At 48.4% G+C, this 20,370-nt stretch overlaps 1 protein-coding gene across 4 annotated transcripts in view; it reads right to left on the bottom strand.

The window, feature by feature from the left end:
• IMMP2L (inner mitochondrial membrane peptidase subunit 2) overlaps positions 1-20,370 on the bottom strand; it is a 382,842-nt gene that overhangs the window by 336,346 nt on the left and 26,126 nt on the right. For all 4 annotated transcript variants that reach the window (XR_013637195.1, XM_078860849.1, XM_078860847.1 and 1 more), the window contains exon 2: positions 16,081-16,236. Coding sequence is in view for 3 of the 4 variants with exons in the window: in XM_078860849.1 (XP_078716975.1) it covers positions 16,081-16,236 (156 nt within the window). In the remaining variant the exon portion in view is untranslated. The remainder of the gene's footprint in view (positions 1-16,080; positions 16,237-20,370) is intronic.

Here is a 20,370-nt window from a genome sequence, read left to right on the forward strand (position 1 = left end):
CAACATTTACAAACTGAGTAAGACGTTTTGCCAGTAATTACAACTAGCTTCATCAGGTGACAACCAGATTTGTAGAGAAGTCTTACTGTTTTGTTCCTTATATAGAGGCGTAGATGTGTTGACCACCCTTCTGCGCTCTTGCACATTTATATATTTACGCGATCTAACCCAAAAACCTCTATTATGGATGATATTGGTCGCAAAAGCCTTCGTGTTAAACTGAATACTTTGACGTTAATTTGTTTTTAAAAGAAAACGACCGCTGGCTGCGAGCAGCAACAGAGGCCTTCGGAATCTGAGAGCAAGGAAATCACATTGAGGAGCGTGCGCGTCGACGTGTGTGTGCGGCACCAACATCATTGAATTGCAGATTTAAAAAAAAGAGTGCTCTACATTTAGCCTGATTGTTCCATGCAGAAATTGCACACTCCCAAATCCATTAAGACCCGATTGAAGCATGCTACCATGGACATCAGTGAAACCTATGTCGCTTTCAAACTTTGTTCCACTTGCTCTGGTCTGGAATCCTAATTCAATAAATCCTGTACATCGTACCTTCTAAAGTTGTTCCAAATGCTTGTTACACCATCATTCAGATTTGTAAATGTACAAAATGTGTTCAGCTGCAGTATTTCACGTGTTATTACGTTTTGGTTTACGCCAGTGTTAAGGGTTTACCACATTGAATTTTTTAAATGAAAGCACTGTCGACAGTATGCCAAGGTATATTTATATCACCTGTAATATCTAGAATCTATTCACTACATTTACTCGTACTGGTCTGTCACTGTCACACTTATGGTCTTTCCTGCAAAAAAGGATGTCAGTTTTGTTGCCAGATAGAAGGGTAAAAAATCAATTATCATATTTTTACTGGCAAATGAGGTTCCCATAGTGAGGATGTCCTCCCTCAATCACCTTTACACCACCCGCACCATAACCACGTTTCACACACCGATCCCAACTCCACCACCAGGACACAAAGCACTTTCAATCCCTCCTCCCCCAGAGCAGCATACATACTGTTCTAAGTAAAGCAAATTTTCACCCTTTCAGCGAATAATGAGACACTTATGGAACACCCGACAAAAGAACAGCACTGGTTTCTCTGCGGACCGCTCTCAACTCTGTCCAAAACCAGCACAAGGAAGAAGATGTGGATATATCCTCCATAAATGGAGGATCGAGTACTCACCAAAGCATCAGGCATACCAACAACAAACACGGACAAAGATAACCCATATAGCCTTAACATGTTGCTAGGGCAAGTGCTGTTGGTGTGCACCTATGAAGGCTGGAACGGGACACGACAGGGCGGGTGGCAAGCACCACGCCCGGCCGACTTTGTCTCACTCATGGCAATCTTTGCGCATCGCACTAGGTATTCATTTGAGGCCGAGTCTACCCAGGGGATAGTTCAGATAATCGTCACTGGTCTTGGCCGTGAGGAGCGGGAGTCGAGCTCGGTTCGCCGGGTTCGCTCCACTTGTGGAATAAGAAGAATCCACTCAGCTCCCACCTTGGATGCCATGGGATGGCTCACAATATTAAACGTACAATTGTCATCTGATGTTGCTTTTTTTTTTGTTCAAACGCCACTAAAGAAGAAAAGACGAATGAGACACTCGGCAGACAGAAACGTGGGTGCGGCCTGGTTAACAAATAAAGAGTACGTAATAATCTGCCCAACATTGTATTTCTGGATAAACATACAAATTCCACAAAGATCAATTAAAATCAATAACTTACACGACACTCAACAACGAATCAAACCGCAATTTGTGCAGAGGAGCTCAACGAACAATACAATTATTGCAGTTCTCTTATATTTATTTAAATATAACTATACTTAAGATTTTAAAAAGACCGTTTTTACATGACTTCAAATGCGAGGGGAGGGGGTTACACCCATTAGAATAGATAATGGGTCAGATTCACATCTTGACAAAAACAGCCGACGACACATCGCCTTGACGGGCCATTTACCCCATCGTGTACGGTTCTTCATGGAGAAATTGGCAAAGTTTTCCTTGAAAATTGGAGGATACGAGACGTATCAATGTGCAAATGCGACCCAGTGTGTAGGCGTTAATGCCAGGTTCTGAAAATAAGTGCGGTGTAACTGCTGACCTTCTGACCTCTTCGCTCAGCATGGGCTACGCTTAATCACAGGTCACCGGTCCCGCCATACGCATCCCTAATTTGCCATCAAATGCACGATTAAATCTCAATGCAAAGTGCAACCGTATCTCGATTGCTGCCTCGTGCTAAACGAGACAGCTATTACAGTGACCTATGGGAACGATGCAGAAAATGCACCGCATCAACGGAGCACTGTGCCCGACAACAAGGCTTATCAAAAACGCTCGGCTCCTTCTCAAAAACACAACGAAAGCCCACGATTAGCGAGACAATTGGAAACTGGAATTAATTGCACGGCTATTCAACACTTTGTCGGCGGTGTAATTTAATTTCCTTCGCTTAATGACTCTACGCGACACCGACAAGTTCGTCGCGCGTTGGCAGCCCCACTCGTGGCCGACTTCCAACCGTGCCCGCCTCCGGCTTATAGCCTCTCCCGCTTCATGAGAGTCTGATACCCAGTTAGAATCTTATTTTACACGAGCCTTTTGTCCCTCCAAAGACGGGTGTATTGCAGTAAATCTGACACTGGCAAGCGAAAGGCAGACCGCGACGTGATAATCACTGCATGAATGCGAGTGCAATTTGTAAGGGCGCGGTGACACAGACCTATTTAATTTAAAGGTTATAATCCCTTGTTCATCATGACGTCCTTTTTACTTCGATGTCTCAATCGGGTGATGGAGATCACGTGACGTGAGGGTTCTGCCTTTGTAGTGAGGGTTGTAAGTTGACGCTGAGGAGGGGGGAGGAGGCGCCTCGCCCCCCCATGTGGAGTGACGTCACCCGCTAATTATTATTAATGGAGGGGGGGTGACCATTTGGACGACGTAACCTGCTCATGATTATTAATGAGGGGGGCTGGTCGACATGGAGTGACGTCACGTGCGGGACACACAAGACAGTCTTGGCTCATTATAGTAGTCAATAGCATTTAGATGCTACCAAAGAGTTTAGTTAAAATGTTTATGTTATCCAACCATCACTTTGTCAGACGCCCTCTAGTTATCCCTGAGTATATAATCCCCTGCTATGACATATTGATCGGAAGTAAACTGAACAAAGGTCGACAAGTTCACAAAGAAAGTGGATAAGTGCATGCTTGAAATAAACACTTGAAATGCAGGAAGAGACATCCATGGATCAAAGAACAAACATAAGTCATTCAAAGAGATAAGAGATGGTGGCAGAGGGAAAAAATGACAAGTGGCAGCCAAAAAAGGAAACATGACCGAGAGGAAATCCACCACGAGAATGCAGAGATGAGGTCGGCTTGCATGGAGGAACGAGATGGATTTTTACAATACGAGACCCATCACGCTTGGGGAGGCCTTCGTCCAGCAGTGGATAGATCATGGCTGATGGTCAATGAGAATAACTAAAGGAGAATACTGTATGAACGTAATTCTAGATTTGAAGCTTTCGTGACTGCAAGGATTCATACTCTTAGTTCTTTTGGTAAAGTCACGTAGGTAAAAAATGAAATTAAAATTCATGAAAATAAAATAATAATAAATCACGACGTTTCGGAGGCAACACAAGTCTCCGTCATCAGGTGGGACCGTCACAGCCAGATTTGCTGTATCAAGTGAGGCAGGGATTCCAAGATGCAAGTTCTTAAATACAAGTTTAGGGGGAGGAGAAGGGGGGGGGAGAGCTTATCAGAATGTGGTAGCCAATGAATGGAACGTATCGGGTATGAGGTACTTGTTCTTTCACGCGTCGATTTCATTCCACTGAGTAGCGAAGAGACATTTCACACGTGACTGCCATTTCGTGAGCACTGTGGTTCTTTCATGAGAAGCAAATGTGAGATAATTTTGGCCACATCAATGACGCCCGTTCACTCCACTCTAGTTCACACGGGACACTTCGAGTCGGCATGGTGTGGGACACAACTTTTCTCACTGCAACGTTGAACACTGCACCGACAACTTTCAATAGAGGCAGCAGAGGATGGGGAAGATGCCCTCTCGCCCCAGTGCTCACAATAACACGAGCACATCACTCGAGCCGGCTTCACATGCTCATGCAGCGCTGCGGCATACTCAATCTTGAGAATACAATTAAAGCTACTTGATATCTTCTTGGTTCTTTCGGTAAAGTCACGTAGAAGGGAAATAATAAAATAATAAAAATAAAACAATAAAATAATTCTCACGACGTTTCGGCCACAACGCAAGCAGCCGTCCTCAGGTGAAGACCAGGTCTGTCGGGGAGAGAGAATTATTTTATTATGTTAAATTTGTATTATTTTATTATTTCCCTTCTACGTGACTTTACCGAAAGAACCAAGAAGATGAATCCCTGCAGTCACGAAAGCTTTAAATCGAAAAAAGCTACTTGACAGTCCAATATTGTCTTTCACTCTCCAATTTTAATGACTCTGTAGTTTACTAACTGACCCCAACGATACCCATCATGGATAACACGTGCCTTTCTAATTCATAGAGGATAATAGGTATACATACATATTTTACAAGTTCATCATCATCGTCATTGATCAGCAAACTGTTATATGAAGGCCTACGCAAGCCGTGGCCATCTCTCACGGCCCCACGCGACGCAATAATTCACCCAGCGTGACCCCAAATTAGTTCGCTGGTCCACGTGCATGTAGCATCAGGCAAGCTCCCTCCCTGGGAATGCGCTCCCTCGTTATTCTCAATCACCGGCCATCCCCTCTTTTAGCGACGTGCCACAATTGTGGGTAATATCCATACTTAATTTGGAGCTTTCGTGACTGCAGGAATTACTCTTTGGTTCTTTCGGTAAAGTCACGTATAAAGATAAAATAATAAATTAAATACTAGCATACGACGTTTCGATTGCAACACAAGCAATCATCATCAGGTATAAATGAAATAGAACACAAATCTAGTATACTTAGAAATGTAATGTAATACAACAGAGAGTCGGATAACATAACAGTCAACACCCTACCTGGTTGATTACGTTCTTTCTGAGAATGCTCAATTTGAGAGAGAGATAAAGCACAGAACCAGAGACATATAAACAGACATATAAGCAGACAGATATCACAGAGATACTCTGTGATCAACCAGGTAGGGTGTTGACTGTTATGTTATCCGACTCTCTGTTGTATTACATTACATTTCTAAGTATACTAGATTTGTGTTCTATTTCATTTATACCTGATGATGATTGCTTGTGTTGCAATCGAAACGTCGTATGCTAGTATTTAATTTATTCTTTTATCTTTATACGTGACTTTACCGAAAGAACCAAAGGGTAATATCCATGACTGGCATTTGACCAATTACACCAGCACACAATAATCATAAATGATGCCACGGAGTCTCGAATGCCTACTTATTAGCAGGCAGCACAATTGGGTAATTCGAGCAGATAACGCGGTGGTGGAAATGGAGCTGTTAAGTCAACGCAAAAGTGGTTCATGGAGGAAAATCATACTGACGACCCTTGACACCATTGAGCCATGTTTGGATGAAATTCATCGCTGGTGCTCATTTGTTCACGAAGCCTTACTGGGTCTCAAAAGATGTTTCTTCAATTTCTTTGAGTTGGTATTCTCACATTCTCTGCTGCATATTATAAGAGCCAAGATACACCTCAGGGCACACTCAAATGCAACACGGGTATTTTTTAATGGATGTATTGCAAAGCCTCGTGGGGGGGGGGACATAGGGACATAGGAGGCTTGCTCGACAATCGAGGTGCTACAGAGACAACTCAACTGATAGTGACACATTCACAGCATAATTCTGGAGGCCACGTCTCACCTTCATACAATGTTTGATAATAAATAAAAAGAATCCGGCAGAAGCAGAGATCTTTCTTCGCGCACACAAGATGAACAAAGCCAACCAACTCTCCCCATGCACTAAGAGCAGATGCAGCAGCATGGAAAACCAAATATACTCAATGGACAACTTACACATGACATCGTGGTGTCGTTGTTTCCTTCAATTGTTGTTTGTTTATTTGTGCTGGGCTGCTCATTTGAGCGAACCTACAAGTACATCTGCACGGTGGTCCTATGCCCCTTCTGGGAAAATGTGCCGCATTCATGTATAGTAAGTATTCAGGAGGCTTTGACGACGGGGTCGGAGGCACACTTATTTATTAACACCAACTTGTGCACAGTAACGGGTACACACAGTACTTAAGGGGTTATCGTCCCCTTTACTCGGCTAACAGGGAGACACAACATAACCCCGCTAACCTAAGCCCAAGTCCTCCACTACGGAGCTAGGGGAGGCTACCTATCCCAGCCCTGGTCAAGCTGGGATCCCGGCACCCTGAGTCTCCAGACCGGCTCTTATAAGAACGTCAGTCTGGGCTCTCGGGGCCACGCCACCGGCTTGCCCTGGTCGGCCCTGACAAGGACAGCGAGCCAGGGGAGCTCCGGGGCCTATTCTAGCTGGTCTTCAGTCTTCGCTGGTTTAAGCTGATACTCGACCTCGAGCCCTCCGGCTCACCACCTTTTATAGTACTCGGCCCCCGGGAGGGGCCCGTGGGGGATGCAGGTGCGGACATCGGTGTGAGCACCTCCTCTGTGTACGGCCCTAACCACGCCCCTTGTATTTGTTAGCCATCCGCACCCATACACAATTACACCTCTACACATGTATGCTTTCGAGCAACACGTGTCCACCAAAATTTTATTCTCCTTTAAAATAGTTAAAAATCACAAATTGTGTCGTCTGTACAAAAGACGAATTAGCGTGTATAACGACACATTTATATGTATGTGATCTAACCCAATAATATTGGTCGTGAAAGCCTGTGTGTTAAACTGAAAACAAAAGTATGCAGCTCTCACCAACGCCGAAATGTCAATTTAATTCCACGTCCTTCACAATGAATCGGTTAACAACCCAATAAAAGCGTGCGGCTTGTTGCACATGGGACCACGCCACTGCTTTCATTCGTCTCGGCACGGAAAAACAAAACGAACATTGACAACGATGTGGTGGCTATGCGCATGGCCTGTAATCCAGCACTGTGGAGAGGGCCGAGGGTTTTGGTGGATCACCGAAAGAAACTACACAAATGTTGCGAGGCCCCCTTCCGATGGCCACTTGCTCGCCAGCAGAAAGCAGAAGCAGCAAAGTGTGGACTGATATCATCCGTCTCTTCTGCATGGGATAAGAGTGTTGCCCCCCACCCTCTCGCATGCCTAGGCTTTCTCCGGGCGCTCCAGGTTCCTGCCACATGTATAATGGACGCTCACTAATATGCTGAAAACATCTTCGCATGGAGAGAACTGCAGCGGCAATTGTTGGCTCAACGCTACGCAGCCTTCCAGGTTGTCTGTGGTTCCTCGGCGAGTGTGAGATGCAATTTGCATGAAAGACGCGAGATGGAATTAATCATTATATTTTGGTGTTCAGATTATACAAATATAACGCTGTAAATGCTCATCCACATGAACATGGTTGGCTATGTACGGTGCAAAGGAAGTTCAGCAGACGTACATACAGAAAATGTGCTGATCCTTGGATCGGGTTGGAAAGTGAGCTGCACAAGTAAACATCCACCGTGTTCTTCCCCACCTTCCCCTCAATCAAGACAGGGCGGACAGTTCCGACGAGAAGAGTATTACCCTCTCCCTGCTGCATAGCTAAAATCTCTCAGTTGTAAAAAAAACACACTGGAGTGCCTAGAATAATTGTCACAAATAAATTGTAATATAGGAATATCCAGATTATTATTCAACTCTAAAAGTGTCACCGAGTCTGACTTCTTCTGGAAGGTCCTTCTCGGGATACGTGACCAGATATTTGATGGAGCATTTTGCTCGTGGGAAGAAGAGTTCCTGGAGAAAAGCTACACACGTGAATGAGCGGACAACTCCTCAAAAATATGCACAGGCAGGTCGGCAAACCTATGTTCCGTACGAAGTTATTTCCCAAGCAGAGGCCATACGCATTGCAATGCATTTTCCTAGAAGGAAATAAAGAAAAAATTTCACGCTGGACATTATGAAAGGCCTTCTGAGAAATCCCACACTCCGTCAGGCAGATAATATAAACATTTCAACTCGGAGAAAACACTTCATTTCCATCACATGGACTTGCTTGTGAATGCATGAACTGCTTGCTTAATACGAATTCAATACTATGCAAGCATTTGCAAAAGGGCCATCTCATAAAGAGACTAATTTAAATATTGTTTCCTCCTGAGAGCGACCTTTTAATAATAATGTAATGCGGGCGAAAGCGACCTTCCGGATGTGACGTCACGAGGAGGCGGAGCCAGGTGACGTGGGTGAAAGGTAGGGGGTCCTTAAGCGGGTAAACCGGAAGGAGAAGGCAGTCGGGGTGTGAATGGAAAGGTGTGGGGCCACGCGGGCGTACGAGCCGAGGGGGCACCGTCAGAAGCGGGAGCCAACCCTGGGAACAGTAGGGAGCTACTGGGAGGTGTAAAGCTGCAGATAGAGATAGGCAGTAAGGCTGTGTGTGAGGGGCAGCGGAGTGGCTGCCAAGAGTCGCAGGAGCGACGAGAAGGCGAGACAGCACGAGGCTGTCAGAGCTGCAGCAGGAACAGCCAAGGGAGCTGTGTGAGAGTACAGCAGCGGAGCTGCTGTGGGGCTGCAAGAGCGACAAGAACAGCAGCGGGGCTGCTGATGTGGACTGGAGTGACATCGGAACCAGCACAGAGAGAATAAGAGAGACAGCCGTGTGGGAACGCAGTACGGACCGAATAAAGGACACTGAGCCAGAGATCGTGGTCAAGTCTTTTATTACACTGGGGTCAGAAGTGAAACGGCATGTCTAAGCAAGTAAGGAAGAAAATTCCCCCGGCGCCAGCATCGGCTTCTTCGTCCGACGACGACGAATTCCCTCCGACCACGGATTCTGCTGGGGTGGTGGAGGAGAGCCCTGCTGAGGCGAGCACGGGGACGGGCGTGGAAGATGTCGGCGCGATGGCGGGTCCGTCAACAACATCGGACGCTGACCAAAGATGGCAACAGGTGGCAGAACAACTGGAGACACTCAAGGACGTCCTGGCGCATCTATGTCACCTCGTTACGCCAAGGACGACGATGGAACGAGAAGGTGCTCCACGGGCCGCCACGTTGCCTGCCCTGCCGCCGCCATTGGCCACGCGGCAGGAAGACGCCATCTTGCGCGCTCCGCGGCGCCAAACCGCCATCTTGGCCACGCCGCGGGCCGACGCCATTTTGAATTTGCCTCCAGAACAACCATCATTGGAAGACGGCGTAAAGAGGAGTCGGAGTCGCCACCTTACTACAGTTATAGAATTCTCTATCGGGGGCGATTGGAGCGCTTTCGCCTGCCGATTTTTGGCGGCGGTTCGTTCAGCAAGATGGACCGATGCGGAGGCCTTGGAAGTGTTGCCGACTCTACTGGACGACGAATCTGTTCGATTTTTCCGTTCCATAACGGCCGATAAGAAGAAGACTTTATGTGGAGTTTTTGAGGAAATGGCCGACGCCTATGAGCCACCTGACGACGCGCATCGGCGATTCGCTCAACGACAACGAGCACCCGAAGAATCGCCCGTGGCGTTCAGGGGTGCGGTGTTGGAGCTGGCCATGGCAGCATATCCTGACACGCCACAGGATCTGCTCGAGCCTCTCATATTGGGAAAAATGCTGGAGCTGTCTCGGGATCTGGGGATCCCCATGCCTGTGTGTGGGCATGAGAAGCTCACGTCCCGGGCGGCAGCAAAGTGTCTGGATGCGCAGTTTAATCTCCGTCGCTGGAAGCAAGTGGCGGCATGGACGGGTGGGCCCGTCAAGGAAGGAGGCGCGATGGGGTGGGACCCCACAAGGGCGATCTATGTGCCGGATGAGCGGGGTCCACAGGAGCTGACGGCTGCCTCCTCTCCATGGTCGGGACGCGGAAGGCAGGGGCCGCGCGCTACGCTATCGGGACGGGGCCGCCGGGATGCAAGACCTGCGCTTCGGCGCAACGAGGCCGATTGCTTCCGCTGCGGCCGTAGGGGCCATTACGCCAAAGATTGCTGGGCCCGCTTCCCGGGTCCGCCGCAGCAGGAGCCCACAACACCGGACAAGCCGACCAAGGAACCTCCGAAACAGGCTTGTCGGCACGCACCAGACACTCGGCAAGGCTTTACACCTCACCCACCACCTTTGTTGCGCGATCCTATTGTTGTCGTTAAAGAAAGGCCATCGACGGGGCCTTGTCATTCAGTTACGCAGTGGCGCAAATTGGCACGGAGAGTTGTCGCGGCCGCTACGGGTTCGTCCACTGTACCGGGGTCCATACAAGGTGTGGACGTGCGCATTTTGGTCGACTCGGGAGCGTCTGCGACTATTATATCGGATGTCATTTTCCATCTGTTGGGCATTCCGCCGGGGGCTGTGCGTCCGGTTTATGGGTCTTGCGTCGCTGCGAACGGGGGTAGTATGGGTATCGTGGGCCAGGTGGATGCTAAGATATCTATAGGGGATGTGTCGGCTTCGGGCGTTGTGTTAATATCGAGATCTTTGGCGGTTCCTTGCTTACTAGGCACGGATTTTTTGGCTAAGATGCCCATTTTGATTAAAATCAATGAGAATTGTATTGAATTGCCGGGGGGCCGTCGAATCTCGTTTCTGCCGTCGCCCTGGGGGCGACCTGCTTCGGCCGTACAGGTGCAGGCGCTGTCCGTCGCATCTGTGGACATCCCACCTGGTTCACAGATGCTTATACCCTTGCGGTATCGGAAGCCCCTGCCCAATCGGCTAGGAGCATTAGGGGTCTTGTTGTCACCATCCGCCACGATAACAACGGGATTGGCGTTAGTTGGGGCACAGACCATCGTCCGGCCGGATCAATTACCGGTTTTACAGGTGCTTAATGCGGGGGTGGAAAACATCCGGGTTCCGGCCGGTACGGTTGTGGCACATGCCACTACGGCGTTTGCGACGCACGATTGTCCGCATCGCCGGGGAGTGGTCGCTGGTGTTTCCGAGCCAAGGGGTTCGGATAATCGTTGGATCGCTACCTTATGTGACGAAAATTCTTCCCTGTCCGTGGGGCAACGTGATGCGCTGCGTAAATTGTTGCTGACGTATTCGGATGTGTTCAGCTCCGACGATTTGGATTTGGGACGCACATCGTTGCTTTCCCATCACATTGAGACGGGCGACGCTGCCCCTATTCGGTTAAATTCGCATCGGATGAGTCCAGCGGAGCGAGAACACGTTCGGGGGGCGGTGGAAGACATGTTGGCTGCGGACATTATATCGCCATCTAACAGCCCATGGGGCGCTCCTGTGGTCTTGGTTAAGAAAAAGGATGGCAACTTGCGATTTTGTGTCGATTTCCGGAAATTGAATAAGATATCGGTGGCAGATGCGTACCCGCTGCCGCGTATGGACGACTCCCTTGACGCATTGTCGGGGGCTAATTTCTTTTCCACACTGGACCTCTCTTCGGGATTTTGGCAGCTTCCCCTTGACGAGTCCTCACGGGAGAAAACCGCATTCCGTACGCCGCAGGGGTTATTTCAATTCAACTGCCTCCCGATGGGATTGAATGCGGCCCCTGCTACATTTCAAAGATTGATGGAGCTCGTTTTGACGGGGTTGCAGTGGGAGACGTGTCTTATATATTTGGACGATATTATTGTGTTCAGCCGCACATTTGAGGAACATTTAACGCGGCTGGAGACAGTGTTCACGAGGATGCGCTCTGCCAATTTGAAATTCAAACCAAAGAAATGCCACCTACTGCAACGGTCCGTCCGTTATTTGGGGCACATTGTGAGTGCAGAGGGGGTGTCCACGGATCCGGAAAAGACGGCGTGTGTCCGGGATTGGCCGACTCCGGCCTCTGTGGGGGATGTTCGGCGGTTTTTGGGATTTGCCTCGTATTACCGAAGATTTGTGCCGGGGTTTGCGACGATTGCGAGGCCCTTGCATCTCCTTACGGGTAAAGGACGGAAATTTGTTTGGGGAGAGCCGGAAGAGGCGGCCTTTCGGAGTCTGCGTGATCTATTGGCTACGGCCCCGACATTGGATTATCCCGATTTTGATCGCCCTTTCATTCTTGATACGGACGCGAGTGACACGGGTATTGGGGCGGTATTATCACAGTCTAAAGGGGGCGTAGAGCGCGTCGTGGCGTATGGTAGCCGAGTCTTGTCGCCTGCGGAAACACGCTACTGTGTCACTCGTAGAGAACTTTTGGCGGTTGTCTTTTTCCTACGGCAATTTCGACCGTACCTTTACGGTCGTTCTTTTATTGTGCGTACGGATCATGCGGCCTTGCAATATGCACTTAAAATGGACCAGCCATCGGGACAGTGGGCACGTTGGTTGGACACGCTGCAGGAATTTTCCTTCCAAATTCAACATCGGAAGGGAGTGCGCCATGCGAACGCTGACGCACTTTCCAGATTACCAGGGCGCGCCCCTTGTAAATGTGCGTCGGGGACGCGTAGGTGTTCGCCGATTCTGAACCCCCCTCAGCCGCTTACGTTGGCCGTCGGGAAGTCGGATACTCCGATGGAACCGGGACCGACTGATGGGGTTTTGAATCTGCCACGGTCTGTCTGGATTCGGGAACAGATGATGGACGAGTCGTTGTTGTCCATGCGGAAGCGGTCTATGAGGGACAATGGGAGTCCGAGTTCGGCTGTGGGGCCGCGAACCGCTCTCCGAGATGGTCTGCTTATGTGGCAAGAAAGGTTCCAGGAAAGCTGGCGTGTGGTGGTACCAACGTCCTTGCGATTTGAGTTGATTAGAACTCTCCATTGTGACACACTATTGCATTTAGGGGTGCAGAAGACCTTGTTGACGTTACAACGTCATTATTTTTGGCACGGCATGGCGACAGATGTCGTAGGGCACGTGCGTGCGTGCCCTGAATGCGCCCGGCGTAAGCCGCCTAAACATCCTTACGTGCCGCCTCTCCAGTCGATTCAGGTGTCTCGAGTCAATGAATTGGTGGCACTGGACATATTGGGACCCTTCCCACCATCGGCGAGGGGAAATAAATATTTGCTGGTAGGGGTTGAGTATCTCTCCCGTTGGCCGATGGCCTGGCCGTTGCCCGATCAGTCGGCCGCGGCCATCACCGACGCCTTTTTGTTTGGGTACATTATGGACAAGGGGGCGCCGGAGAGACTCCTCACGGACCAGGGCCGAAATTTCTCTTCTAAATTATTGGCTGAAGTGTGCGCAGGCCTTGGGACTAAGAAGATACGGACATCTCCATACCATCCGCAGACGGATGGTATGGTTGAGCGGCTGAACAGGACATTGTCTGCCATGCTTTGCCATACTGTGAGTGAACAGCAATCGGATTGGGATCTGCACATCCCCGGAGTGCTTTCGGCGTACAGGATGACGCCCCATGCGGCTACAGGGTATTCGCCGTTTTACCTTATGTATGGTCGGGAAAACGTGCCTCCGGTGGATGTGCAATTGGGTACTGGGGTGAAGGGACCTCGTAAACCACTCCCTGAATACATTCAGGACACGGTTCGCCGGGTTACGGAGGCGCGGGAAAACGCCCGCGTGGCTACGGCCAAAGCCCAGGCCCGGAACGAGCGGTATGCTCGGCGGTCTGAGGGGGAGTGCCCCTGGAAGGTGGGAGACCTGGCCTGGCTCCATTGCCCGCAGGTGCGGCCGGGGACCTCTCCTAAATTGCACAAACCTTGGCATGGTCCTGTGCGCCTCATTGAGGTTCCCAATCCACAGTCGGCGCGCGTTCAGTTTGGTTCTCGCCGTTGGTTTGTTCATACGTCGCGGTTGAAACCATATGTTGCTCCCCTACGTGATGCGTCATCTCCCAATGTTGCCTTGCCGGGGTCTGTTGCTGCTGACTCTGACTCTTCCCCGCCTGCGTCCATTGATCTTGCTAGAGCGCCTGTCGTACCTGTTCCAGACAGGCCGACCGTGACACCGCGGGGGAGGAGTGGGCCTGTTCGGAGGGCGCCTGCCAGGGCTGCGGGACCTTCAAGCCCGGCGACCCTTCCGACCCCGCTGCAGGCGCATTCGCGGAATACGACCAAGACTGATTCGTCAGGGACACGAGATGTCGGTGGACTTCCAATCGCAGCAGGGGAATTACCCCCTGTCATTTCTCGTGTTCCATCGCGTCCCCGTTCTACAAGTGGGCCGCCGACCGTCCGGGACGGGCCGGCGACCCGCACTCGTTCCAAATCGCTTACGTTTCGTTGATTGTATGTTGTTATTGTTCTTGTTCTTGCCGTCGTATTTATCGCATGCTTTCGTACGTTCGTCGATGTTACTTGTGTGTTGTTCTTGTTGTTATATTGCATGCTTAGTGTCCTTTAAGGGGGAAGGTCGGTTCACCGCATTACGCTTTGGTGTTGTTCAGCCGAGGTCGGCTGGGTTTTTTCTATGGGGGAGGGTGGTGTAATGCGGGCGAAAGCGACCTTCCGGATGTGACGTCACGAGGAGGCGGAGCCAGGTGACGTGGGTGAAAGGTAGGGGGTCCTTAAGCGGGTAAACCGGAAGGAGAAGGCAGTCGGGGTGTGAATGGAAAGGTGTGGGGCCACGCGGGCGTACGAGCCGAGGGGGCACCGTCAGAAGCGGGAGCCAACCCTGGGAACAGTAGGGAGCTACTGGGAGGTGTAAAGCTGCAGATAGAGATAGGCAGTAAGGCTGTGTGTGAGGGGCAGCGGAGTGGCTGCCAAGAGTCGCAGGAGCGACGAGAAGGCGAGACAGCACGAGGCTGTCAGAGCTGCAGCAGGAACAGCCAAGGGAGCTGTGTGAGAGTACAGCAGCGGAGCTGCTGTGGGGCTGCAAGAGCGACAAGAACAGCAGCGGGGCTGCTGATGTGGACTGGAGTGACATCGGAACCAGCACAGAGAGAATAAGAGAGACAGCCGTGTGGGAACGCAGTACGGACCGAATAAAGGACACTGAGCCAGAGATCGTGGTCAAGTCTTTTATTACAATAATAATAAAACGAGCCACCGCGGCTTTCGCAAAGGTCATGGATACACACGGTGCACTAGTTTGCAGTCACTTCCTATTGTGTGCCGTTCTACAATACATTGGTGCACTTTCCCTGGGTATATGAGAGCGCACCAACCTGTTACCCCCCAATGAGCATGGTGGTGCACACTTGTGTGGACGAATGAGTGAATGTTTGTGCGCAGGAATGTGTGTGTGCCCAGGTGCATTGTGGGAAACTACGAGACACAGAGTGTTGTGGACTCACCTCCCCATCAACGGGAGGCAAGGAATGGTGGTGGTGGGGGCTTTTGAATTTTAGTGGAGGGATGCAGGTAAAGCTGATGAGTCAGATGCCTCCTATGACTTCTGGTTCCAGGTGCCGGCTAAAGTCATCCCTCAGGATAGAGAGTCATCTTGTTTGGTTACTTTAATGCCCGAGTGGGTCATGATGCAGGCACCTGGCCTGGAATGGTTGGAAGGCATGGGCGAGATCAGCTCAATAGGAATGGAAGGAGGCTGCTAGACTTTTGTGCAGCCCATCGGCTTGTAATCACTCTTACAGCATCAGCACATCCACACAACATCATGGCTACACACCAGGTCCAAGAACATCTGCTGGACTCCATAGTGATGCAAAAGTGAATGAGGGCCCATGTCCTTGACACCACGACCTACCGTGGAGCTCATCTGGCCACCGAAGAACACCTTGTCATCTTATCTTGTCATCTACAAGATATCCCTGCCATTCTTCCACTGCGATGATGGGTGCCCGCCGAGGCCCCATTCAAACCCCCAAGAGCCTGGTCTCTGCTCGCTGACGGAGGCTGCAAGCGAAAATGTCATCATCGCTTGCAGTTGGGGTTGACATCGTCCCCCCCACCTCACTCCCCCGCCATCCTCCTTCATGCCGTGGGGAAATTGGCGAGGTTCAGGACTGTGGCTCGTGCGGCTGCAATGAATGCATTTGGTAGGTGGTCCAGACCTGCCCAGAGACACTGGGCTGATGGAGGTGTTCAGGCCACCGCGACGCGCGTGCTCACGCTCACCTGCATGGAGGCGCCCTCGACGCGTGCCACGTACGCAACGCGGTCCATCAGCGTCACGGTGACGGGCACAGACACAAAGAAGCCGCTCACGAAGGCACGCAGGTAGCGCCTGCCCATGTTCGCCATGGCGCAGTGGCAGTCGAACACAGTGGCAGGCTTTGATGGTGGGAGGGGGGGGGGTGAAACGGCAAAAAGATTGAGTGGTAGGATTAGTGGAGCAAAACGTTGAATCAGAGCCCGACTTAGCATCAAGATTAGGCTACATTATTGCTTTGAGTAATGGACAATCAAAGCAGAAATGAAAAAGATCATAGTTTTGGAACTGAAATGCTTGAGGAATATATGACGCAGTTCATTAATTTGGCATGTTCCAGCCCTGAAAAGTAAAAACGTTGGTTTCATGCACATGTGACATTCTAAGCAGGGAATACTTTTACCATGTAAGGCCCACTCAGGTATCGAGCTCTCTTTCAGAAGAGACCTGGCTACAAATTGTAACTCAACAAAGTGGCTTATGTCGAAATTTATAGTAGCCAAATACTCTAAATGCATGTTTTGTAATGTGGAGAGGGAAAATCAGAGGACCCGGAGAAAAATCCACATGAACACGGGGAGATAGATATGTGAACTCTAAATATATAGCAAGTGTCAGGTTCGGACTCAAACCCAACGACCTCCTGTATACCAGGTAATGGCGGTAACATCTCGCCACAGAGGTGCCCCTAGAAAACAGAGGTGCCCCTAGAAAACAGAGGTGCCCGTGAATGGAACATGGGATGACAACGCCCAGAGGTTAGAGTTCATGCAACAAAAAGCCAGTCTTCACCAAGTTGACGACGCAATGTACGCAAGTATTTGTAGGGAAATACTAAAATCACGTTCTCTTCTATAGAGTGGACATTAAAAGACCTGTGCCATCACTGCTGACAGAAGGCCACGGCATCCTGGTGTAGTGCTCCAATTCAATGTTGACAATGAAATGCAGGTGACAAAAATAATTACTGGAATGTGTCATTTTATAAAATGGGTCTCCCATTGCTGACTGGCAAAAAGGCAAATAAATCAAAATTGTATGTTACGTGATTAACAAGTGATGTCATATCTATTCATAGTGTGTGTTTTATAGCAGGCATAAATCAGTCTGTACTGTCATTGAATAATACGTGTTTAAGTGAAAGTTAGATACTGTGCGACATTATTGGCAGGAACAGGTCACAGTGTGCCTGTATCATGGGCGCAGTTCCAAACCTGCTATCAGCACATCTTAAAATACACTGGTAATTACTGGTCCACTGGAGTGTGTGATGCTGCTACCAAATGCTATTCCTGGACACTCATCCCACTTGGATGCAGCACCTTATTAAATGTGTTTGTGAAATTGTATTAAAAGATATAATAAAATACTGAGTCTGCAGGGTTTCTCTCTTTAAGGGAGTTTAGTTTATCAATTTTAAAAATTAGACAGGAAAACCTCACTGAATCTCAATACCATTTCAGTAAAGTCTTGCTTTGGAAGGGAAGTAATAAAATAATAAAAATAAAACATAATAAAACAATTCTCACGACGTTTCGGCCACAACGCAAGCAGCCGTCCTCAGGCGAAGAATGAGACATTATCAAGCTAGGTGTAGCGAGGAGGAGCGCCTTAACAAAAGAATGTGCATATGAATAGGAATTTTAGCATACCAATGGGCAATGCGTAGGAGGGGGGGCGGAGGGGTTTCAAAGTCCCATTATGCCCATGCATTATGCAGGATCAACAGCACCACGGGGGGGCGCAAGGAACAACGTTAATAAAGGAAAGGAATGTTAATGATATGTAGCTGCATTTACCAAACAACCACGTAGAAAACCAAAGTAAAAACTACATAAAAAACTAAAATATAAACTGATACTTACTATACTCTACAATAAGCTGAGTTACTAACAACAAATAATAAATTACAATTCTACGTCGTAAGAAGTATATAATATACTTCCATCTAAACTTTATTCTCTTAGCATATACAGTACTATATACTGCCATAGATAAACCCAACATTAAATTATATATAGTATTGCTGTAAACAACCCTATACTTTATACATTTTAATATAACACTATGTATTATTCAACTCACCCTAATGTGTATCGAAATGGTTTATTACGTCCTTCCAATGATTGCTAAGCCTGAATCCATCTTCTCGGTTAAAATTGTCTCTGTGTTTGTATATGTGGATCGCCTCATGAACGAATCTCTCATGATAGCCAGATGGCTTGCAGAGAACCTCCGTCTTGGAGAAGTCAATGTCATGTGAGCCCACTGAGTTGTAACAGTGGTCTGCCACGGCTGAGGTGTTTGTCCTACCGTGTTTTAGATCAGCTTTATGTTCACGAACCAAACGACACGTCTGAGACGTGTCGTTTGGTTTCCCCAATGTAACTGCTACCACAGAGGCAACTTAGTTTGTAGACGCCAGGGTACTGTATGTCTGGAATCACATCTTTTACAGACGGTACCAGATCACGGATTTTATGTACTGTACTTTCATAGCTGGTGCCAAACTGTGCCACACGCCCTTCCCACATGGCCTTGTGGGAGCCTCGGTACTGATATACTTATTTTATTTTTTCTTTCCGATTCCGTTCCGATGATGTATACCTGATGTATACTTCCATCATCGGAGTGGGAAAGGGTTAACTGCCACACAAATAAGCCATCAACCTACGTGCAGTGCCTCCACAGGCATCTCACTGCCCATGCAAGAGAGTGTCCTGCCCACATGATCTCAACACAATCTACCAACCTCACCTCAAAATTTCTCTAATTATTGACATGTCCCACTATGACTTTTTTTCACGCATCTGGAGGGCTAGAATTTGTCATGTTGGCATGGTGTACTGTGATAAATGCCCATATATTTTTTCCAACATGTGTAGTGTCAATTGAAATTACTCGTGTACACTCATTACTGCAGATCACTCTTGAAAATGAAGTTGGCCTGGTCTCCTGAGTTCTCACCTGGTTAAGCAAAATAAACTTCAACTTGCTACAGCGTACACCAAAATATTGTTGCTCCATAGATGGAAAAAATCAATAGGTTTCCACATGAGGGGTTGGAGAAATAACTCGGCTTATTCAAATAAAAACTGCTAATTTTCAGTCGAATAAGTAGAAAAATGTCCTTTACCATAAAATAGCTGTTTCATCAGCTGCCACTAATAGCATGGTACACTGTTATTAATGCACTGGTTTCAGAGTGGGCTGCCGATTGCCAGCATTTGTTAAAATATAATCGGTCCCGCGCATCTTGTTTCAACTTTAAACGTACAATAGTGAATGCATCCATCGGAAATATGGTGGCATCAACAGCTTTCGGCCATGACGACATTTTGACAATGGGCCATATCGATTCACATCCCGCTCGCGAATGAGGCTTTGGGAAGAACACGTAATGTATTTTCTTGGTTCTTTCGGTAAAGTCACGTAGAAGGGAAATAATAAAAATAATAAAAATAAAACATAAAAAGATAAAAATCTCACGACGTTTCGGCCACAACGCAAGCAGCCGTCCTCATAATGTATTTTCTTTTTAACCGGTCCTCATTATTCTCCAAATAGCTATTTGAATAAACGGCGCCTACTCGACGGCCGAAGTGCACGTAAGACCGGTGGAAATGCATGCGCAGGAACTTATCTTCCTGAAGTTCAACAGCTCGAAGCGGGAATAGCACGCAGCGCGTTCCACTTTACGAGTCATCTGAGCTGCCCTACGCACGACTGCAGCATCACGGCCATTCAGGCGTACACCAGTTACTTGCATAATGGCCTCTATAAAAACAAAAACATTACGTTGCTGGCTAATTAGATAGACAAATCAAAGCAATGCTAGGAGGCCTCTGTCATTGTAATAACACATTGTGCCAATGGCTGTAATGTGTAATGTACGCTGTAAGTGCCCCTCTAGGAGGTGAGAACGGGCTTGGCAGGCTTGCGTTGGCAAAAACAATACCCATTAGCGAGTCTGTACTGTGATTAAAATTGCATGCTTTATGCTTATTTTATTACAATCATATATTGTGGGGTGTTGTTATTGTTATCAGCCCATGATACATGAAGCAATGTAACATTTCAAATGTTTTATTATGCTTCAATAACTATCACACATTATCATGCACTGTCTGTAAAGATAAATGCGTGCAGCTAAATGTTATTCTGCTGCTGCCCAGTGCAAGGAGACACAAAATACTGGCTGCGACTACTTTGCCCGTCCATTTGGGGGCTTAAGATGATCGTTCACGCTACGAAGA

Source organism: Lampetra fluviatilis, chromosome 11 (assembly GCF_964198595.1).
Source record: "Lampetra fluviatilis chromosome 11, kcLamFluv1.1, whole genome shotgun sequence".
Classification (NCBI taxonomy): domain Eukaryota; kingdom Metazoa; phylum Chordata; class Hyperoartia; order Petromyzontiformes; family Petromyzontidae; genus Lampetra; species Lampetra fluviatilis.